Source organism: Ovis canadensis, chromosome 25 (assembly GCF_042477335.2).
Source record: "Ovis canadensis isolate MfBH-ARS-UI-01 breed Bighorn chromosome 25, ARS-UI_OviCan_v2, whole genome shotgun sequence".
Classification (NCBI taxonomy): domain Eukaryota; kingdom Metazoa; phylum Chordata; class Mammalia; order Artiodactyla; family Bovidae; genus Ovis; species Ovis canadensis.
Genome location: NC_091269.1, coordinates 26,604,767 through 26,629,294, shown reverse-complemented (window position 1 = coordinate 26,629,294; position 24,528 = coordinate 26,604,767). Strand labels below are relative to the sequence as shown.

General features: G+C 48.5%; 1 protein-coding gene across 1 annotated transcript in view; it reads right to left on the bottom strand.

Annotated features, from left to right (window-relative positions):
- Positions 1-24,528, bottom strand: part of GPR137B (G protein-coupled receptor 137B) — a 57,594-nt gene that overhangs the window by 22,382 nt on the left and 10,684 nt on the right. Inside the window, exons 2-3 of the mRNA XM_069571599.1 lie at positions 7,219-7,268; positions 1,964-2,186 (exon numbers count right to left, since the gene is read on the bottom strand). Coding sequence (XP_069427700.1) covers positions 1,964-2,186; positions 7,219-7,268 — 273 coding nt within the window. The remainder of the gene's footprint in view (positions 1-1,963; positions 2,187-7,218; positions 7,269-24,528) is intronic.

Genomic DNA, 24,528 nt, shown 5'->3' with positions numbered 1-24,528 from the left:
TGCAAGAGCTCAGGGAAATCACACGATACCTTGATACAGAAGGCTTTGTAATTTTGAAGTTGGAGGCACAGATTTTAATCTACTGATAGCTGCTAAAGACCAGGTATCTTAAGAAGCAGAGTGCTCAGGTCTTCAGACCAGCAACGTTACAACCACATGGGTTCCTTGGCAAGGGTTAGGGCACCACAGACTTTCAGAAGCAGAGGAGCTATGAAATCACTCAACTACCTTACATGTGAGAAAACCAAGGCTCAGTGGGCAACGTGCTGGTGGGCCAGGGTCCTGTGGCCAGTGGGAGCCCAGAGCATCCATTATGACCTCCGCACATCACCAGGCTCTTTAATGAGGGGGAACTGGGGACCAAGCTGGTGAGGGGCACTTCAGAACCACCGCGCCAGGGAGCACATCTGCCCCTCTCTGTAACTCTGGGGGAAGGAAAGGAGAAAACAGGGACTCCAGGGCTGGGGGCGCAGCAGTGACACCAGAGAATGTGCAGGGGCTGCCCTCTCGGGGTGTGGCCAGGCCCCTCTAGGGGACTGTTCTATCGTCTCTGCACATGCCCTGCCCGACCACTGCCTGCTTCTCCTACACCCATTCACACGACTGACCTTCCTGTGGACTTGCTCCCAGGCCCAGCTGGTGACTCTTCTTATCAAAGTGGTTGTGAGTGTCATGCCCCTCTGCTGGTTCCCCTGGTAACTAACAAGCCCATGCGTGCTCAGTCGCTTCAGTCCTGTCTGACTCTTCGTGACCCCATGGACTGTAGCCCACCAGGCTCCTCTGTCCATAGGATACTCCAGACAAGAATACCAGAGTGGGTTGCCATGCCCTCCTCCAGGGGATCTTCCCAATCCAGGGATCAAACCAGCATCCCAAGCATCTCCTGCACTGCAGACAGATTCTTTACCATTGAGCCACTGATCACACCTGACATCAGCTCCCTCTGCAACTGGTCGTCTTCCTTCCCGACCCCCGACACTGGAATGAAGGCCGCTACCATGTCCTGCTGCCGTCCACTGCACATGTGGAATGTTGCTCCATGACCGTGCTTCAGACGTGTAAGATCTCCGATCCATTAAGCCATCGCTGACTCCAGGCTATTTCTTCAGTACTGAAACTGGGCATGCCCTGCCCTTGTAGGACTACGGGGTGCAGCCCAACACACAGTCTGACTCCATCTCTGAACTGTCACCTTGAGAGGCCTGCTGTCCCGAACCCCCAGGAGCAGCTCCCCCTGTTAAGGGGGACCCTCATAGGGGCACAGTCAAGGCAGGGGCACGCCTGGATCTGAGTGTCTCTGCACTACGACCCGGTGCTAAAGAGGACAGACCCCAGAGCCCGGAGCCAGGCTGCTGCGGCCACACCATGGCTCTGCATCTCCCAGCTTGTGTAACTCGGGCTGAGCCTCTGACGTCCGGTGCCTCCATTTCCCTAGGTAGGTGACACCTACTCCCCCTGAATTTTGAAGGTTACATTCCTACCTACATGCAGAGTGCTTATAAAAGGGCTAGGAACAAAGGGAATACAAGCTGTGTGTTTCTAACAACATTAGAGCCACAGTCAATGCCACAGGTCCTCTAAACTCTCACTTAAACCTCTGTTTCCAGAAACCAGAGATATACCTCTCTGCACACCCCAGTAAACCTCGAGCCACCTGGAGTCAATTCTTCTCACAAAGTTCAATGAACTACACGGCTCTGTGTCTTGGCAACACCACCACAGCTAATCATTTGCAGGAGGTCAGGTGGGAGAGGCATTGGTTGATTTCTGTTTTCTGTTGCAAACCAGGGAAAATCTTTTTGGTGGAGGTAAGCCTCACTGCATAGTATATGGGATCTTAGTTCCCCAACACGGGATAAAAACCTGTGCCCCCTGCATTAGGAGTGCCCAATCATAACCACTGGACTACCGGGGAAATCCCAGAAAGCTTAATGGCAGGATCTCAACCACGTGTCCGCCTTACCTTAGACTCCAAGTAAATGTTGGCCAAGGACATCTTGGAGATTTTGTAGAGGCAGATGGACAGGGAGACAGCGCAGAGCACAAAGAGCGTGTCGTTGACGGCCACGCGCACGGACACGATCACTTTCCTCTCCCAGGTGCCCGTCTTGACCAGCACCGCACAGGTTAGGTTCACCAACAGGAAAACGAGGCTGATGAAGAGCGAGGCCAGGTAGAGGGGCAACCTGGGAAGGAAGAGAGAGAGGCTGAAGGCCGCCTTCCCCACAAGCTTCCTGTACATTCTGGATCAATCCCCAAGGAAACTGTGGCTTTTTGAGGGTTGTTCGTTTGTTTGCTTGTTGGTTAAATGCTAGAAGCAGAACATGCCAAAGTTAATACTTCAGAGCTCGGAGTTTGGGGTTGGTGCAAGCTATTATATTTAGAATGGACAAACAAAGTCCCACTGCACAGCACAGGGGACTCTACCGAATATCATATGACAAATCATGATGGAAAAGAACATACAAAAAGAATGGATACATGTGTATAACTGAGCCACTCGGCTGTAGCCTGGAGACTGGCGCACACTGTAAACCAACATTTATACTGCGATGAAAAAAGGGTTCGGACTTTGGAGGGTCCCCAGATTTAAATCAACTACGAACAGTGCCCTCGGGGAGGTCCTTTACCTGAGCCCTGCTTCCCTGTTCCCCGGAGGCTACGAGGATCAGAGGGGCTGTGTGGACGTGGGCTGATGCACGCGCTGCTCACAAGGATGGTAGAGCAGAGCCGGGCTCCGAGGCAGGGCTGGGATTCGGGGAGAGCACCAGCCATTCTGCACACTGACAGCCTGGGCAAGGTGGCCCTGGGTGAGCCCTAGTGTCACCAGAAAACAGCCTAAATAACACCGACCTTGCAGGCTCTTCCTGAGGATTAGGTGAGATAATGTTTTAAAAGGGTTTTGACTCTCAAAAGCCATCAAGTCTGGGCAGTACCCCTTTGCATGGGAACACTCACTAGTAGTACAGCTATGCCCAAGCTTTTGGGCAACAGGGACCAATTTTGTGGAAGACAATTTTTCCATGGACCGGGGTCGGGGATGGTTTCGGGATGATTCAAGCACATTTTATTTATTGTGCACTTTATTTCTATTACTATTACATCAGTTCCACCTCAGATCATCAGGCATTATTAGATCCTGGAGGCTGGGAACCCCTGCACTAGTCTTGGGGCAATGGTGGTGGCCATTTTTAACTTGCAGTTTCTGAGAGCTGCATGCTGCCTATGTGACCTGTGCAGGGTCTAGAGAGACACTTCTTACATTTACCAACATGGAGATCAGTTCAAGTTTCTCTCTAGGACTCTCCATATTGTGTTTACTTCAGGGAAGTATCACTCAAGCAGCAAATATTGGTTTGGCTCAAGAATAGACCATTCAGGTACTGATGAACCTATTTGCAGGGCAGGAATACAGATGCAGACATAAAGAACAGATCTGTGGACACAGCAGGGGATGGGAGAGGGTGGGAGGAATTGAGAGAATAGCATTAAAATGTATATATTAACATATGTAAAACAGATAGCTAGTGGGAAGTCGCTACATAGTACAGAGAGCTCAACCCCTTTCTCTGTGATAACCTAGAGGTGCGGGATGGGATGGGGAGATGGGAGGGAGGTTCAAGAGGGAAGGGACATATGTATACTTATGGCTGATTCACATGTTGTATGGCAGAAACCAACACAACATTGTAAAGCAATCATCATTTAAAAATTAAAAAAAAATTTTTTTAAGTCATATCCTACACTACTTTTTTAAACTTAACAAAAAAGACCATTTAAGTTGAATATGTCTGCATCTGCCCAAAGGGCTGCTGAGGCAAGGGGAGAGAATGGACATAGGGCATTAGCACAACATGTAACTCATGGTAAATTAGCCACAAAACCTTAAATTATGAAGGTATTCATTAGCTATCTATACGTTCCCAAAGTGATGGAGGGAATCAGGGGCTTAGAGAGAGACAGAGGCAGGACCAACTGGGAGTCACCAGAAATCTGCAATCTGCTTCCTCAAAAGCCCTGATTCTTATTGTTCTATTATTATCTGCTGTGCTTTTGCGCAGAACAGTTTGGAAACATCTGGAACCTCTGGAATCAGCCCTGCTGTTCTTGACCCCTTGCTGGTGTGTATGCACAGTCTATCCATGTGACGACAATGAAGCTCCGGAAAAAAACATAATATGGACGTTCAGCTTTTCCAAAGGACTCCTCCTGGGTGTTGTTTTAAATACTATGCTCAGTCCTGTCCGACTCTTTGTGACCTCATGGACTGTAGCTTGCCAGGCTCCTCTGACCATGGGATTCATCAGGCAAGAATACTGGAATGGGTTGCCATGCCCTCCTGCAGGGGATCTTCTGGACCCAGGAACTGAACCTGTGTCTCCTATGAGGTGCCTCCTGCATTGGCAGGTGGGTTCTTTACCACTAGCGCCACCTGGGAAGCCCAAAAGTCTGTATTGAATTTGTTACAATATTGCCTCTGCATTATGTTTGGTTTTTTGATCACAAGGCTTGTGGGATCTCAGCTCCCTGACCAGGGATCGAACCGCACCACCTGAATCGGAAGGTCAAGTCTTAACCACTAAGGTGGATATAAATCCTTACTCCTCTTTCTTCACTGTGAAAATTCTATGGGACAGAGGGCACTGGGAACAGAGGAAGCAAAAGACAAGCAGGCCCCGCTTACCACCGCTTACCCCGCTTACGGTGCAGCCCCCACTCTGCTGGAGTGTGGCCCCAGCCACCCACTCAGCTTCTGCTCCCCCTCCTGGCCTCAACTGCTCTGCTTGCATCTGCTGGATGTGGCCCAGAGAGCAAGGGTCACAGATGCGACACCAGGCAAGTCCTTGGCCACCCAGGGCTGCTGTGCCCCCACATTTGTAACGCAGAGCTGACCCCTCCTCTCCAGCCTCCAAGAGCTGCCGTGAGAACTCAAGGGACCCTGTGCTTCTCCTCCAATGTCACCCAGGGAAGAGTGAGGCCTCATCCTCACCCTCAAGAGCAACTTCTAGAAAAAGGTGTCCTCTCCTGCCTCATCACCTCCTCTGCAGGTACCCCCTGCTGGCCCCGCCTCCTCCCACTGTCTTCTCCCTGACCCCCGCGGTGTGACCCCCGCTCCATCCTTCCCCCATCTGAGCCTGTCTCTGGAGGCCCTTGGCCCCTCTTCCTCCTCTTCATCTACCAGAGTGACGGTGTCCGTGTCTCTCTGCACAGCATCCTCTTCTTCGGGAAATACATTCCTTCCTCCAGCCTCTGTCATAGCTCTTGTTCAACCAAGTTCCAAAGCTCTTGTCTCAAACCACTGCCTCTGCCCAAATCAGCTCACATTCCAAACAGACTCTTTTGAGGCCCACACCCAAGCTCAATTCTTAATGTTCCCCCTCCTACCCCTCCCCAAATTTTCCTAATACAATCATAACTCGGTATCTGCAAGGGACACCTTTCAGGCCCCCACAGCCAACACTGAAACCCAAAGATACTCAAGTCCCTGTCAGAGAGCGCTGCAGTGCATGTCATCTAAGGCATATCGGGCCTCCCACCCTCTGTATCCACAGGTGTGGAATCCTTGGATTCCACAACGGAGGGCTGACTGTAAAGCATTGTTACTTTAAACTGACCTTCTTAGAATCAACAGTCTGGCAGAAACATGAACTGAACTTCTCAAAAAGCAGTGAAGGGACAGACAAAGAGGACAGATTTGTGGTTGCTAAGAGGAAGGGAAGGATTGGGAGTCTGGGATTAGCAGACCCAACCTAGTATACACAGGATGGATAAACACCAAGGTCCTACCGCACAGCACAGGGAATTCTATTCAATATCTAGTGATAAAGCATAGAAAAGGACATGAAAAAGAAGTCATTCTGCTGTAAAGCAGAAATTAACACAACATTATCAATCAACTATACTTCGATAATTTTTTCTTTAAGTAGTGAAGGGAGACAGCAAGATCAGATGGAAAAAAACATAGCACACAAGTCTCATCACTTGTATCCTGGCCTGAGTACACTGTCACCTAACTTCCTGAACTTCAGCGTCCTGGGATGCAAAGGAGGATCAGAATATACACTTTCAGAACTTTAAATAAACAGTCTTTGTGAATTTAAGACGGTACCTGTTTAAATGGTGGCTCAGGCAGTAAAGAATCTGCCTGTAATGCAGGAGACCTGGGTTCGATCCCTGGGTTGGGAAGATCCCCTAGAGAAGGGAATGGCAAACCACTCCAGTATTCTTGCCTGGAGAATTCCATGGACAGAGGAGCCTGGTGGGCTACAGTCTATGGAGTTGCAGAGTCAGACATGACTGAGTGACTAACGCTTTCCCTTTCAACGTGTTTAAATAAAATATAATAGGAATATAGTTTTACATATTTGTAAAGTAATAAAATAATTAAAATTTCACTTTGACTCCAGAAGGTAAGAGGCCAAAGTCTCCTTCCCAGAAATGTGTGCCTGGACAGTCGAGCTCTCCCGGGCAGGGAACTGACACACCTTGACTCATGTGGCGACTGTCTCGTGGCTTCTTGACACCTCGTCTCCCTTCCCATTCTGGCCGAGGCTGACCATTCAAGCCACAGGGGAAGTCAATAGGTCTCTTTGAAAACCTGGGGCAAGTAACAGATCCTGCCCACAGGAAAAATATGCAAGTCCACCTCCTGCAATAAATTCAGCCTATGATTTCAGGCCTCCTCTGGTCCAGATTATGAGCCTCTCTTACTCAGCCCTGCCCAGATCTCAGCTGCACCTGCACCCGGGGTGGGCGGGGGAGGGGGCCGCCTGGCCACACAGACATCTTCAGGGAGCCCCTCTTCCTTCTGCTGAGGCCCAGTCCATCCCAAGTGCCTCCAAAAGGTTTAAATGCCACGTGCACGGCTTACTTCCCTTTCCACTCTCTGGTAGGAAACATACCAGACTCTCATTTCTTTTTTCATTTTTGGCAGTTCCACGTGGCATGTTGGATCTTAGTCCCCCAACAGGGATTGAACCCGAGTCCCTTGCATTGGACGCACCAAGCCTTAATCACCGGACCGCCGGGGAAGTCCCTACTAGACTTTTGTTTCTAATCAAGGCCAATATGCTGCAAGGCCTGGTAAGCGGTGACCCAGTGAGCAGTGAACTTGACCCCTGACAAGCAGGCAGGTCACAGAGGAGTGACGTGTGAAAACCCTGGCTAGAAAAACGGTTACCTGCAGCCACAAAGAGAATTGCCTTAGGGGGTACTTACCGGTATTTGAGTAATTCTGGAGAATATTTTGACTTGGCTTTAAAAATCACCTGAAATGACAAAACAAAAACAAAAGCAAAAAAATACAGCAAGTTGGGGCCACAATATACTTGTACTGACCAACTAATGTCATTGCTTGGAACTTCTCTTTCCCTTCATGCCCAGGTCACTGTCTCTGTCTCTAACACTGAAATGTCTACTTTGTAATAAAGTTCGTGAACCTAAACATTTTCTAGGTCATGCCTAAATTTTTTAAAAAATTGTAATTAATTTATTTTTATTGAAGGACAATTGCTCTACAATACTGTGTTGGTCTCTGCCAAACATCACCAACAGTCGCCCATGGGTGTACTTATGTCCCCTCAACTTGAAACTACCCCCCCTGCCCTCCCCATCCCACCCCTCTAGGTTGTTACAGAGCCCAGGTTTGAGTTCCCTGAGTCATACAGCACTTTGTCGCTCACATTGTGATGCATGTGGGATCCTAGTTCCCCTACCAGGGGAATCTGTACCCTCTGCAGTGGAAGCATGGAGTCTTAACCACTGGATCAAGTCCTCAGTCAGCCTAGTCGCTCAGTCATGTCCAACTCTGTGACCCCATGGACTGCGGCACACCAGGCTTCCCTGTCCATCACCAACTCCTGGAGCTTGCTCAAACTCACGTCCATCGAGTCAGTGATGCTATCCAGCCATCTCATCCTCTGTCATCCCCTTCTCCTCCTGCCTTCAATCTTTCCCAGCACCAGGGTCTTTTCCAATGAGTCAGCTCTTCGCATCAGGTGGCCCAAGTATTGGAGTTTCAGCTTCAGCATCAGTCCCTCCAAAGAATATTCAGGGCTGATTTCCTTTAGGATTGACTGGTTTGATCTCCTTGCTGTCCAAGGGACTCTCAAGAGTCTTTTCCAACACCACAGTTCAAAAGCATCAATTCTTTGGCACTCAGCTTTCTTTACAGTCCAACTCTCACATCCATACATGACTACTGGAAAAACCACAGCTTTGACTAGACAGACCTTTGTCAGCAAGTAATGTGTCTGCTTTTTAATATGCTTCCAAGCAGCAAGCATCTTTTAATTTCGTGACTGTCATCACCATCTGCAGTAATTTTGGAGCCCAAGAAAATAAAGTCTGTCACTGTTTCCATTGTTTCCCCATCTATTTGCCATGAAGTGATGGGACCGAATGCCAAGGTCTTAGTTTTTTTAATCTTGCACTGTTAAGAAAGTTCTAGGCCCCACAACAGATTTCCCAACCTGGGGATCTGGCAAAGGGACTAAGATCCCCCAGGGAAGTCCTTAAGCTGTGCCTAAATTTTAATTTTAATTTAATTTAAATTTTAAAAGCACAAGTATTTAAAAATGGTTAAACGGCTTAAAAAAAAAGTATTATTGGTCTACCACTACCTAGTACCAACTCTTATTTTAAGATTTGCATTTGAGCTTATACTTCCCCCAGATATAAACAACTCACTCTCACACTTTATCAGGATTTTCACTGGTACCAAAAGAATGTGGTTTGAATATATGTGTCCATCAACTCAGGCCTTAAACTTGGCAGCCCACTGGACTATAGGAGTGTCAAACTCAATCGTTATCTATGGATGAAACATTGCTTGTGGGAATTTCTCCAGATTTTCACAGCCTGCACAATTGTTAACGTGCTCCACCCAGGGGGCAGAAGCTGGCCTGGGAGAGCCTGCGCCAGGCGAGGAAGGGAAGGGAAGACAGAACGCAGGTGTCAGCCCAGGCTCCAGCCCCACCAGACACATGGCTCTTCCCACAGTGTGTGTGAGGGAGCCTGAGGGGGTCACCAGTCGGGGTCTGGCTGGGGGTGAGGAGGGGCAGCAGGACACCTGCTCATAAATTTGCTCTCCTGACCCCTGGTGTTTGGGGGGATGGGGGCAGAACAGAGAGAAGGAAAGGAGGGGCATGGGAAAGTCAGGGTATTTGTTCAGAGATGCTCATGCTGTGGACGGAGGGTACCAGATGGCCTGCCTCCAGGCACCCCCTCTCCAAAGAGCTCCTAACACAGGCCCTGGTCCCCACCTTGCCTCGTGCTGCCCCTGAGGGCTGCCGTGACCCTCTGGGAACTCACTGGCCCCGCCCTCCTGGCCCCGCCCCATCTCACTAATCTGCTGGCACTATGTGCCCTCCCCTATCCTCAGTCGTGGGGCCCCTGGTACTTCCCTAGAGATTTGCTCAGTGCCTCCACTTCCAAGCACCTGTCTAAAGGGGAGAAATCATGCCTGAGTGGTAAGAAGCGAAGGACAAGGGGAGTGAGGGCATGGTCCTGGCAACAGGGGAGGAGGGGACAGGCAGCTCTAGGGTGCAGTGGTGGGGTGGGGGGGTGGTCACAGGGCTTTGATACTGTCATCCTGTCTGAGGAGCAAGCAGTGAGAATCAGTTTGCTAGAGGGGTATGTGAACGTAATCTAGGGGAAGCCTTCAGTGGATCCAAATGCCTGGTGGTGTGTCTGGGGGTGCGGCCAGATGTCACAAGGGGCAGCAAGCCTCCAGGTGACTCTAGGGGCCAATTCCCATAACCCATGTGCAACAGAAGCAGCCAATCCCCTTGGAATCTTTTTAGAGACACTCTTCTGAGGACCAACAGTAGTAATTCTCCAACTTACATGTGTACAGGAATTGCCCAGGAAACTTGCTAAAGACACACATCCCAGGGCCCCACCTTCAGAGATGCCAAGCCAGGGGGCCTGGACTGGGGCCCAGTGCCCACCTCGAGTAATTCAGATCTGCCTAGCCCAGGGACTGTGTGTGTGCGTTCATTTGCTCAGTCGTGTCCCACTCTCTGCGACCCCATGGACTATAGCCTACCAGGTTCCTCTGACCATGCAATTTTCAAGGTAAGAGTACTGGAGTGGGTTGCCATTTCCTTCTCCAGAAGATCTTCCCAACCCAGGGATGGAAACTGAGTCTCCTGCCTGCATTGGCAGGTAGATTCTTTACCACAGTGCTGCCTGGAAAGCCCAGCCCAAGGACTACCTCTTAGGAAATATTAAAGAGATTAAATTGCCTGACCTAATATTCTTTTCTCTGGAAGAAGCACAAGCTGGAATCAAGATTGCCAGGAGAAATATCAATCACCTCAGATATGCAGATGACACCACCCTTATGGCAGAAAATGAAGAGGAACTAAAAAGCCTCTTGATGAAAGTGAAAGAGGAGAGCGAAAAAGTTGGCTTAAAGCTCAACATTCAGAAAACAAAGATCATGGCATCTGCTCCCATCACTTCATGGGAAATAGATGGGGAAACAGTGGAAACAGTGTCAGATTTTATTTTGGGGGGGGGCTCCAAAATCACTGCAGATGGTGGCTGCAGCCATGAAATTAAAAGACGCTTGCTTCTTGGAAGGAAAGTTATGACCAACCTAGACAGCATATTCAAAAGCAGAGATATTACTTTGCCAACAAAGGTCCATCTAGTCAAGGGTATGGTTTTTCCAGTAGTCATGTATGGATGTGAGAGTTGGACTGTGAAGAAGGCTGAGTGCCGAAGAACTGATGCTTTTGAACTGTGGTGTTGGAGAAGACTCTTGAGAGTCCCCTGGAGTGCAAGGAGATCCAACCAGTCCATTCTGAAGGAGATCAGTCCTAGGTGTTCTTTGGAAGAAATGATGCTAAAGCTGAAACTCCAGTACTTTGCCACCTCATGCGAAGAGTTGCCTCATTGGAAAAGACCCTGATGCTGGGAGGGATTGGGGGCAGGAGGAGAAGGGGACGACAGAGGATGAGATGGCTGGATGGCATCACCGACTCGGTGGACGTGAGTCTGAGTGAACTCCGGGAGTTGGTGATGGATAGGGAGGCCTAGCATGCTGCAATTCATGGGGTCGCAAAGAATTGGACACGACTGAGTGACTGAACTGAACTGAACTGAATATTCTTTTCTTACTTTTAAAGGTAGCCAAATATCAAAAAAGTTTTTTGTGGTTTTTTAATTGGTGAACCACCTATGGTTTATTGCTTAGAATGCCCTCTCCCCATCTGGCCAGCAGAAATCCTATGCATCTTTATTTTTTTGCTGCACGATATGTGGGATCTTAGCTCCCCAACCAAAGATCGAACCGAGCCCCCTGCAGTAGAAGCACAGAGTCTTAACCACTGGCCCACCAGGGAAGTCCTTGACCCAATATTCTTAAACAACTTTGCGATCATTCATTTCAAACACTGAAATAGGTGATCACGGTAGTTAGGTGACAGCAAGAGCGCAGATAGGGGTGCCAAGCACAGAGATCAGGAGACACTCCGAGTCCAAGGGCAGGACCCCCTCCCCAAGTCTCAACCTTACACTAACGCGCCACCAATCGAGAACTCTCATCGGCAGAATCCACATCTGGGGGAGAAGGGACTGCAGATATTCCCACAGACTTTCCAATAAGCAAATCCACACCTCACTTTTTGAAACACATTTCAGATTGTCACAGGAGAGCATTCCAGACTTACAGAAGAATCATTCTGTTTCTGACATGAGTTTTGTCCCTGTCCTAGATTGTTTTTGGAAGGAGGTAGGAAGTAGGAGTTCACATCGTAAATAAAGTGCCCGGTGATAACACAAAGAGGTGACGTGAGTACACCGCCCTTACGTCAAACAGGCCCCTAGCTCAGCTTTCTCTGACAAGCTCCCATGGGACTTTAGGCAACTCACATCACCTCTGGTATTTCTCTTCAGTCCATAAAGAGAAATGTTATAAAAACAACCTCTCTTAGGAATAAGGCATAGATTAGTGACTCCAAAGTTCTGTTACAAAATAAAATCCTGACCCATGCAACATATAACAATGTTCTCAGAAAAATGCTACTAGTACTTGTACATAGTACTTGAGGATTTTGCTTTTAAATAATCAAGAGAATTCTTCACAGATATCAGAGTGAGGAGATGAAACTATAGCATTTTTAAACCTCTTTAAAAATTGAAGTATATCTAATTTACAAATTTCCTGTTAGTTTCAGGTGTACAGCAAAGTGATTCAGTTACACACACACACATGTCACTGTCTAGGTTTGTCATAGCTTTTCTTCCAAGGAGCAAGCATCTTTTAATTTCATGGCTGCAGTCACCATACACACACACACACATATATAGAGTCTTTTCCAGATTCTTTTCCATTACAGGTATCACAAGATTGTGAACACAGTTCCCTGTGCTATACAGTAGGTCTTTACTGTTTACCTATTTTATACATAGCAGTTGTATCTGTTAATCCCTGTTAACGCCTAATTTATCCCCATCTCTTCAGTAACCATAAATTTGCTTTCTATGCCTATGAGTCTATTCTGTCTTATAAATAAGTGAAATTGTCTTTTTTTTTTTAGATTCCACATATAAGTGATGTCATATGATACTGATTGAAAGTACAGTATTTTTTTAAAGTGTTTGAACTTATCAAGGAAATACACAAGTAATATTTTAACACTTTGTGGGGGCTTACTCGGTGGCAGGTAACTCAGCTGACTCTCATACCAGGGCCATCGCTGGGCTCCTGAGAACCACCCACAGGTCTATGCTATGGACTCAGCTCTGTGCAAAGTGCTGTCATGGATCAAAGAAAAATTTGAACCCTTCTGCCTTCAACAGGGTTATGGTCCTACTGGCAAGGCAAGACCTGGACAGGGCAAAGGACAAGAGAAGATGTAACCCGGAGAGGCTGTGGACTCAGGTGGTCAGAGCACAGGAGGCTGATCTGCAGGTCAGAGGCTCAGCCTTGTGGTGGGCACATCGCTTCATACTGCTCATCTCACAGAGACGGCTCTTGGCACAAGGGCACATGTGTGGATCAGAGTCAACTCACGGCCCATCAGGTGCCCAGCTCACTGCCACCACTTGGCCAGAACTGGGTCTTGGGGGCAAAAGCAGCTAAGTCCTCCCAACTGAAAGCATAGCCCACCTGCACACCATCCTCCTCTATAAACAAAACAAAAGCCATTTGTCTACTTCCCACAGCTGGATGGGGCATGAACTAAAAGAGAGTCAGGCATGGGAGGACAGCCTGACCCGAGAGGCTCCTTCCTGGAACACAGTAAAGGTCAGGGTTCCCAGCCATGACCATCAGATATCTGGGCTAGGACTCAAACTTTATAAACCATTACATGCTTTGCCCCCACAATTTTCCTTTTAAGAAATGACTCTGAGGCTGGGCGTCTCACGGTGCACTCACAGAACTGGGAAATCACAAGAGTGACTAAGAAAACAGGTCATATTAGGAAATAAATTTAGAACCTGCTAGGCTACCCTGCTTTTCCCTGCAGGAATTCCCAGAGCCTTTAAAAGGCTTTGCTCTACACTGTCAATCTTCAAGGGAAATGCACTGTATGCAGCAATTTTCCAAAGCTATCTGGCCACTGAAGGTGTTCCTCGTGAGTGTTCCAGGAAACAGAGTTTGGGAAACACTGCCTTTAAGGCACTAAACATGGATGGAATGTTCACTGCAGCCTTCATCATCATCATCACTATCGCCACAACAAACAGGAAACAATGATAACTTTAAATCACACTCAGCCTTCAACCCCATGGACACAGGCACCAATCAACCAAGGCACCAGGGGTCCCCCAGGTCAAGCATTCTACCCCAAAGGGGACCCAGAGCCCCACCTCGAAAAAGATGGGGGAACCCCACAAAACTCATACCCTCTTAAAATCCACATCCCTGGCCGAAGGAGAAAAGTCATTATTACCAGGTAAGGGCACAATCTGATACACAATATTAATAAACTGTTTGACACTCTTGAATTTAAAGGCAAGGGCGACAGACAATGACCTCAAAATAAAAGCCTCCACCATGATTTGTAACAGCTCTGTCCAGTCTGCAATTTGTGGCAATTACTGTTGACTCCTGAACAACAAAGGAATTAGGAGCACCCACCGTCCACACTGGTGGCTCAGAGGTTAAAGCGTCTGCCTGGAATGAGGGAGACCCGGGTTCAATCCCTGGGTCGGGAAGATCCCCTGGAGAAGGAAATGGCAACCCACTCCAGTACTCTGGCCTGGAGAATCCCATGGAGGCAGGAGCCTGGTAGGCTACAGTCCATGGGGTCGCAAAGAGTCAGACACGACTGAGCGACTTCACTTCACTTCACTGTCCACACAGGTGAAAATCTGAGTAGAATTCATCATGGGTCCTCAGTGCAAAGACAGCTTCTATGTATCTATGGATTCTATGGTGTAGTTCTATAGTATCTACTGTAGAAAAAAACCGACATCAAAGTGGACCCGTGCTGTTTAAGAAGCAAATGTTTATATCTTGGGACTTGCCTGGTGGTCCTGTGATTAAGACCATGCATTTCCATTGCAGGGGGCATGGGTTTGATTCCTGGTCAGGGAACTAAGATCTCTCATGCTGTGTAGCACAGCTAAAAAATTAATTATTAAAAACTTTAATTAAAAAATGTTCATGTCTTGAATTCAACTGGGCCTTTTCAAGCTGTACTTAAAAAATTTTAAACTGCCCTGTCCTCCAAGTTAACCCTTAAACCTAAGTTCCTTAAAGCTGTATTTAAATTCCTGGCATTTCAAACTCACATAGTATATATTTAACTTTTGCCCTCACTAAATAAAGTACATAAACGTCTGGACCAAGTTTTTTTTAAAAAAAAATCCAAACTCTCCTACTCATCCCTCCCCGCTTCCTGTCTATGCTCCAGGGAACTTCATTAAAGATTGATTAGTACCCAGAGGTAGAGCTAACCCTCCTGGGCTGACTCCAGCTCTCTTATCAGGCTGTCCATCTCCTAGAGTCTGTGCTGGCTCCTGCTGACCTCAGCAGGAACTGGCTAGGAAGGGGACGGGGTTCCTGAGGGAGGGGGCAGACAAGGATGAACTATTCCTCCATATTTTACAGCTACTGCTACTGACAAGGTAAGCTCAGGCTCCTCCCTGTAAAACCAGACCCACCAAATTAGAGGGGGATGACAGGGACCATCAGAAGGGCTGGGGGACAAGTGAGACCAGATAAAAATTCCAATTCTCCCCACACTCAGATTGGTGGTATTTGTGGTAGATCAACTGACACTGAGCACCAAATCTGAGATTAACAATTAAGAAAAGACAGAAAGACTGGCCCCTGACCTCGGCAAACTCACAACCAGAGATAGACATGGTGTGAGGAGCTATGAGGAGATGTGAGAAGATGTGAGGAAGTGTGAGGTGATGTGAGGAAACCTGATGAAATGTGAGGAGGTGAGAGGAGACCTGAGAAGTTGTAAGGAGATTTAAGGAGGTGAGAGGAGACGTGAAGAGGTATAAGGATGTGTGAGGACATGGGAAGAGGTAGGAGGAGATGTGTGGAGGTGTAAGGTGTGAGGTGATGCGAGGTGCTGTGAGGAGACATGAAGAGGTGTGAGGAGACATAAGGAGGTATGAGGAGACGTGAAGAGGTGTGAGGAGATGTGAAGAGGTATACGGAGATATACGGAGGTGTAGGGTGTGAGGTGATGTGAGGTGGCGTGAGCAGACATGAGGAGGTGTGAGGAGGTATGAAGAGATACGTGGAGGTGTGAGATGATGTGAGGTGGTGTGAGAGACATGAAGAGGTGTGAGGAGATGTGTGGAGGTGTGGGGTGTGAGGTGGTGTGAGGAGACATGGGGAGGTATGAGGAGATGTGAAGAGGTGTATGGAGATATATGGAGGTGTGGGGTATGAGATGATGTGCGGTGGTATGAAGAGACATGAGGAGGTGTGAGGAGACACGAGGAGGTGTGAGGAGATGCGTGGAAATGTGAGGTGTGAGATGATGTGAGGTAGTGTGAGGAGACATGAAGAGGTATGAGGAGGTGTGAGAAAGTATGAGGAGATGTGAGGTGGTATGAGGAGACATGAAGAGGTATAGGAGACATGAAAAAGTATGAGAAGTGTGGCGGTGTGAGGTGGTGTGAGGAGATGTGTGGAGGTGTGAGGAGATGTGAGGAGGTGTGAAATATGAGGAAATGAGATTATGGGGAGATGGGGCTATCTGAGGGGAACCTGGACTCCCTGGGAAGGGTCAGGGCGGCAGCAGGCTAGGCTGGGATGCAAGTCCAGGAGAGGAAGGAGGCGGCAACCTGAAGTCAGTTAAGGCAGGTGCATGTCCCTGGTAAGAGATCACAGAAGGTTTCAGTAGAATCAACACAATCACAAATCGGAGCTGTGCTTCAAGGTCGGGGGTGGGGGTGCGAGGGGACCAGAGTCAAAGGGCCAGCTAGCGGTTCAGAGACAAGTTTGTGAAAACAGAGGTGGGTGTTTATACGGAAATCGAAGACAAAATGTAGTCTAGGGGATGCCTGGGTCTGGGGGCTTGGGGAGATATGGGGTGACTGCTAAGGGTTCCAGGATTTCTTCTGAGGGTGACAAAAAATATTCCGAACTTTTATGAAACAAAACAGACTCAAAGACATAGAGGAGAGACTTGTGGTTGCCAAGGGGGAGGGGGTGGGAGGGATGGACTGGGAGTTTTGGGTTAGCAGGTACAGACTATTACATTTAGAATGGATAAACGAGGTTGTACTGTATAGACAGGGAACTACATTCAACATCCTGGAATAAACCATAATGGAAATGAATGCAAAAGAGTGTATGTATGTTTGTGTGTGTGTGTATATATGTATATGAGTGTGTGGGTATGTATAACTGAATCACTTTGTTGTACAGCAGAAATCAACACAACTTTGTAAATCAACAATACTTCAACTTTTTAAAAATGTTCTGAAACCGATGGTGGTGATGGCTATACAAGTCTGTGAACACTGAACTTTAAATGGGGACCTGTATAGAGTCTGAATTTGTCTCAATCAACATAGAGTAGCAGAAAGGCAGGAAAGGAGCAGGTTGGGGAGAGGCGGGGAACAGCACATGGGTGGGCAAATGGGGAGAAGGAAACCCAGGTGTAGGACCATCAGGGTGTTGGATGCAGCCCAGAAGAGGGACAGGATAACTGCAGAGCGCTGGGCTTGGCTCTGGCAGATGAGAATGCGCCTGGAGGAGGAAGTGGGGATCGCTGGACGGAAGGAGGCAAGAGGAAGTGGGAGCGGGGAGTCTATTCTAGAGCACCATCTACTCTTTAAAAATGTCTTTGTGAAATGAAAGAGAGATTATTCAAGGGAACTAGGACCAGGTTTAAGATCAGCAGCATGGGCCCCGCGATTACAGAGCAGAGGGAGGGAGGGATGCAGAAGACAGAGAGGAGCTGAGCAGCAGTTTCCATGGAAACTCCCATCCTGTCGTGGGAATAATGCATCTTCCTCTCACAGAGGCCTGTTGGTCTCAGCATCATTTCCATGGCCTTTAAAAGTCCTACCTAGAACAGATGCCCACGACAGGAAAGTCAAGTGACATTCTGAAGATTTAATTCAGGTTTGGGGAAGCAGAACTATCACCCCCAAGTTGGCCTGAAGGAGGCTGGGGGAGGGGAGAGCCCACCTCTGTTCCCAGCTTCCCCCCTCCCCACTTTCCTCACTCCCCCACCAGCCCCTCACCCAGATGCAGGCTCTGTGCCCTCTTGGCAACCTCAGGCCCTTCCTATCACCTCTCAGATGACGCAGGAGGGCCCAGAGAGCCGCAGCCCATGACGTACTCTCTTGACAGAGGCACAAAGGTTCCAGAAGCGGCCGCTGCCCTGGGCCTCCCTCCCCTCATAAATTACAGCCCCTGTCTGCCTCACTGATTCTATTCCCAGCCTTTGAAGTCCTGCCTGCCTGCCTTTTCCTACTACCAACCCCAGCTGGCCTTTGCTGCTTCACAGTCATTTCTCCTCCGGTCATACTGGCTGTTTCTGGCAGAAAGGTCTGTGGCTCTTTCCTGTGGGGATGACAGCGTCCCTTGTGCATTATGCGAAACTAAACAAAAGTAACCTCTTCTGTCCCCAGAGGCAGCGGCCGTGACAGCTCAGTGAAGCACTGTGCCTCCAGACCTGGACTTGATTCACAGTTTCTCTAGGTAGCCATTTTGCTTTACAAATTCCAGCCCCCGCCCTCCTCCCCAAGGCCTGACCCATGTCAACAGTTTCCATTTTGGTGCCACCACCTCCTGAAGGGCTGTCCCCTCAGAAGCAAACAGGCAGGTGGATGCTTTGCAACCTTCCCACCCTGAACAGGCTCCAGATCCCAGGCCCAGGCTGGACACTTGGTCCTGCATCTGTGATCCTGCCGGGGGGCTGAGGCCCCTGGAGACTATCAGAGTAACTGAGAGGGTCTGCAACCCTGCGTGCACCAAACACAGACCCATGTCTAAACCAATCTCTGCCACCCCCATACTAGTTTTAAGTGTATGTATGACAATTCATTTGAAAATGTTACACATTTATGGTAGGTTTAAACTTTACCATAAACCGTGTCACCTACACAAAGAAATAACCTAACCAAAACTCTTGACCCCACCATGAAGTTCAGTTCCTTTGACACTGCTCTGCTTGTTCCAGGGCATTTTCTCTTTTTTTTTTTAAGATTTTATTTTGATGTAGACCATTTTTTAAGTCTTTATTGAATTTGTTACAATACTGCTTCTGTTTTATGTTTTTGGGGTTTTTTTTTTGGCCACAAGGCATGTGGGATCTTGGCTCCCCAACCAGGGATTGAACCCACACCCCCTACATTGGAAGGTGAAGTCTTAACCACTGGGTTTCCAGAGAAGTCCTGAATTTTATCTCTAATTAAAAAAGAAAAAACACTATTGAAGCCCCCAGCATCTCTCGCCTTGGTTCTGATTCCTCAGAACAGAGAGAATGTCCACCTCACTCTGGTGTTCTAAGAGCCAGCAGGCTTCTACTCCTTAAGAGGATAAATAATACATAGTCCGATCTCGCATGGCGTCTCACTTTGAAGCAATGCTTTCCATCCCCTTCTACAACTTGTCTGCTCACCTGTCATGAGGAGTTTGCAATATATCGATGCTGAAACACGTGGCTCTGGTTCACGTGTTCTCACTAAGGGCGGTAGCCCACTGTCTGTAGGTCACAGATGTGTGTCCATTTCAGCACAGAGACATTTAAGAATTGTTAAGAGTGTGGGAATTCCCTGGTAACTTCAGTGGTTAGGACTCAGCTCAGAGACAGGGCCCAGGTTTGATCCCTGGTCAGGGAACTAAGATCCTGCAACCCATGCAGGATATATTTAGATATACATAAAACTTAAAAGGGGCTTCCCTGGTGGCTCAGACGGTAAAGAATCCACCTTCGACATGGGAGACCCAGGTTCGACCGCCGGGGTCAGGAAGATACCCTGGAGAAGGAAATGGCAGCCCACTCCAGGATCCTTGCCTGGAAAATTCCATGGACAGAGGACCCTGACGACTATAGTCCACAGGGTCACCATGACAAAGAGTCAGATATGCCTAAGTGACTAAGAACACACACACACACACAAAAAAAAAAACCTTTAAAAAAGTGTGGACTCTGGAGCTGGTTTCCCTGGGCTTGAATCCTGGCTCTACCAGTGATCAGCTGTGTGACTTTAGAAAAGTTACCAAACCTCTCTGTGCTTCAAGAACCTCATCTGTAAACTGAAACTAATAATAGCGCCCATCTCATAGGTTTCTCTGAGGATGAGGTGAATTCACACAGAGCACTCACCTATCAGACACCTTCTCAGTGTTTACGTGTGTGGCCTCTGCTGATCTGATTATTATTAGTCCCGGCATTTGCTCTCAAACCACAACTCTAAGCGCACGACTACCAAACTGTGATCATAAATGCTCTCCTGACCATAAAAGGCACTTTCATACTCAAAAAGGCTAGGAGCCACTGACACATCCACCATGTGTGCCCGTGATCCCTCTGCGCTGCCCACTTCCTGATATACTGGGGAAATTATGCAAAGCCTGAGGCCCCGGGCTCCCTGGCTGACAGTCATTAGTCTGTGTTTCCACATGCTGAGCATCCTCATTCACCAGAGCAGGGTGGCTCAACCTGCATTTTGTTCATTTCTGGAGTCTGCTGAATCCAAATGCAGATGTCTCCCTTTCTGTGCTGCTGCTGCTGCGTCGCTTCAGTCGTGTCCGACTCTAGCAATCCCTTAAGAAGAGCGAGACGGGTCCAGCATTCCAGGTCTCCTCTCTGAGACCGCAAAGGCAGGGGTGACGTCTCTACGTCAGCGGACACTGGCCATGTGTTTAAAGCCACAGGATATATGAAATAGACAACCACCAAAGACCTATGACATAGCACAGGGAACTCTACCCAGTACTCTGTAAAAACCTCAATGGGAAAAGAACTTGAAAAAGAATAGATATACGTAAAATGGAATCAGTTTGCTGTATACCTGAAACACATTTTTCAATTAATTAATTTTAATTGGAGAATAATTACTTTGCAATATTGTGACGGTTTTGCCATGCATCAACATGAACCAGCCACAGGTATACCTGTGCCCCTCCCCATGTGTGAACACCCCTCCACCTCCCTCCCCACCCTATCCCTCTGAGTTTTTCCAGAGCACAGGTTTTGAGTGCTTCATGCATCGAACTTGCCCTGGTCATCTATTTTACATACAGTAATGCACATGTTTCAATGCTATTTGCTCAAATCATCCCACCCTCGCCTCCTCCCCTCCCACTGAGTCCAAAAGTCTGTCCTTTATGTCTGTGTCTCCTTCGCGGCCATTCATGCAGGACTGTCGGTACCGTCTTTCTGAATTCTATGTATGTATGTTAATATACAGCATTTGTCTTTCTCTTTCTGACTTACTTCACTCTGGATAATGGCATCAGGTTCCTCCACCTCATTAGAACTGACTCAAATGCATTCCTTTTCATAGCTGAGTAATATTATCACCCTGCTTATTTAACTTCTATGCAGAGTACATCATGAGAAACGCTGGGCTGGAAGCGACGCAGCAGCAGAAGCACAAGCTGGAATCAAGATCGCCGGGAGAAATATCAATCACCTCAGATATGCAGATGACACCACCCTTATGGCAGAAAGTGAAGAGGAACTAAAAAGCCTCTTGATGAAAGTGAAAGAGGAGAGTGAAAAAGTTGGCTTAAAGCTCAACATTCAGAAAATGAAGATCATGGCATCCAGTCCCATCACTTACTTCATGGCAAACAGATGGAGAAACAGTGGAAACAGTGTCAGACTTTATTTTGGGGGGCTCCAAAATCACTGCACATGGTGACTGCAGCCATGAAATTAAAAGACGCTTGCTCCTTGGAAGGAAAGTTATGACCAACCTAGACAGCATATTCAAAAGCAGAGACATTACTGTGTCAACAAAGGCCCACCTAGTCAAGGCTATGGTTTTTCCAGTGGTCATGTATGGATGTGAGAGTTGGACTGTGAAGAAAGCTGAGCGCTGAAGAATTGATGCTTTTGAACTGTGGTGTTGGAGAAGACTCTTGAGAGTCCCTTGGCCTGCAAGGAGATCCAACCAGTCCATTCTAAAGGAGATCAGTCCTGGGTGTTCTTTGGAAGGACTGATGCTGAAGTTGAAACTCCAGTACTTTGGCCACCTCATGTGAAGAGTTGACTCACTGGAAAAGACTCTGATGCTGGAAGGGATTGGGGGCAGGAGAAGGGGACGACAGAGGATGAGATGGCTGGATGGCATCACTGACTCGATGGATGTGAGTTTGGGTGAACTCCGGGAGTTGGTGATGGACAGGGAGGCCTGGCATGCTGCGATTCATGGGGTCGCAAAGAGTTGGACACAACTGAGCGACTGAACTGAACTAAACTGAACTGAATATTCCATTGCATATATGTACACAACTTCCTTATCCATTCATCTGCCAATGGACATCTAGGTTGCTTCCATGTCTTAACTATTATAAATAGTGTACATTGGGGTACATGTATCCTTTTCAATTCTAATTTCCTCGGGGTGTGTGCCCAGCATTGGGATTGCTGGGTCACATGGCAGATCTAGTCCCAGTTTTTTGAGGAATCTCCACACTCTTCTTCATAGTGGCTGTACCAGTTTGCATTCCTATCAACAGCTAAAATAGCATTGTAAATCAATAAAAAATTTTTAAAAAACTTTTAAAACCATGGAACCCCATGATAGAAAAAGGAGTATGCTGTCCACATCAGGTCATTCTGGGTGCAGGAACCAAGGCATGCTCTGTGTCCCAGCCTGGCTGGGTGTCACAGGCCCCCAGAGAGGTGACTGGCTCCCAAGGTCAGGTCTTCACCCTGTCACCTCCTGCCTTTGAACTTGGCAAGTGCAGGGTTCAAGGAGCAAGTCCTGCTCACTGCTCAGTCTCACACTGACCCTTGAGACACAGAGGCCCCCTTAGGTGAGCCGCTTTCATATGAGAGGGGCTTCTCAGGTGACTCAGTGGTAAAGAATTCACCTGCCAATACAGAGATAGAGGTTTGATCTCTGGGTCAGGAAGATCCCCTGGAGGAGGAAATGGCAACCCACTCCAGTATTCTTCCTGAAGAATCCTGTGGACAGAGGAGCCTGGAGGGCTACAGTCCATGGGGTCACAGACAGTCGGACATGACTGAGAATGCATGTTTCATATGTGATCTCGAGATCAACAATGACTCTCTTCTCTGAGCTTCAGTAAAGCCCAGAACTCCCTGGAAGCATCCTCAGCCTTCACCTGCCCTCCTGAGAGCTTTCCTGCCCAGTCCTGTCCTGTCCAGCTGAGCCAGCAGCTGACAGCCCTCCTTAGGTTCATGCACGTTTGCATCCTACCCCCACAGCCAGCCTGGGAGCCCCAAAAGACAGGAGCTCAGCTTCATACCTACCCCCCACTCCTCTCAGGGCCCCCTCATAAATGAAGGGATGAGGTCTCAGTGGAGAAGGGCGTCTCCACCTGCCCCCTCCCTTTCTGAAAGCGCCTCTCCTCCTCTAGTTCCCAGTGGTTCAGCCAAGCTCCTCTCTCCTCCAGCCCTGCCCCAGCGGCTCACCAGAGCCTCCCTGTCCCCATCTACTGAACCGCGGCTCCATCTACCAGCATCTACCCAGGCTGCCCTGCAAGCTCTCGGCTCCACACTGGCCAAGCCAGGCCTGCAGGCACCACCCACGAGGGCTGGCGACCATCTCAAGGCCTTGGAGAGTACACTCGTCCAAACACGCTCAGAGTCACTTAACACAGCACCAAACTTGCCTTCAGTTGCCCTGCTTTTTCCAGTGGCCTCTCTCACCACACGAACATCTGCGTTCAGGTGTGAGGCTGGCCAGACTGCCATGAACTTGCCATTTTTGTTGTTGGCTGCACTCAGCTTACTGCATCTTAGTTCCCCAACCAGGGACTGAACCTGGGCTCTCGGCAGTGAAAGCATTGAGTCCTAACTGCTGGACTTCCAGGAATTCCCTGAACCTGCTTTTCTTCTCGTCCCTGATAAACTCTCTTTACCTTCCCCGGCCTCAGTGCTTCTCATAAGATAAGGGGGTCAGAACTAGAGTTCCTCGCAGTGACTTCTGCTTTTCAAACTGTGACGCAAAATTCTCAAGAGGGCAGCCCCACAGGGACTGGCAGTCTTGCTTCAATTGGAGATGGGCCCAAACTGTTGCGAAAGAGGGAAGGGACGTGGAGCCAGCCACCCCTAGGGCTTCCCCAGGTCCCCTCACTGGTGTGGGTGGAGATGGAACAAGGCCCATGAGCCTTCCTGGCACACATCTCCCTCCCTGGGCTCATGAATGGGAAGGGCTGTGGCCACACAAGGTACCATCATGGTTATACGTTTCTGAATTGCTCCTGCCATCATCCCAGTTCACAGTTTACCAGCCAGGGCCCTACCCGTAATTGTTCTAAATGTGCTTAAATAAGGTGACACGTTGCATGGCGGGATACATTTCTCCACCTGGGAAGCCTAGATGGGTTACCAGCCAGCCAGACCCCAAGGCTCTAGAAGGAAGGTTTTGGTGTGGCTACAGCAGCATCATGCTGTCTCATCACTGGACCCTGAGCCTCGAAGCAAATGATGTATAACTACAAAATAGGCTAACAGCGAAGAAGCCTCAGGTTTATTTTTTTCCTGCAGAAAATAACTTTCTGCCTCAGAAAGAAGGAGAATTCTCTTGTCCTTGCTGGGAGCAGGGTGGTATTTATTTTGAACTTTACATCCCCTGGAAATTCACACGTTGAAATCCTAACCCCCAGGGTGATGGTGTTAGGAGGTGAGGGCTCTGAGCACTGAGGTCACGCGAGCGGAGCCTTCATAGGTGGTATTTGTGCTCTTATCAAAAGGAACTCAAGGAGCCCTCTCTCTGCTCTCTACCACGTGAGGACACAATGAGAGGTTGGCCGTCCGCAGGCAGGAAGAGGCCCTTGCTAGAACATGACCCTGCTGACACCCCGTCCTTGGACGACTATCAGAAAGTCTACAAACAATACATGCTGGAGAGAGGGTGGAGAAAAGGGAATGCCCCTACACTGCT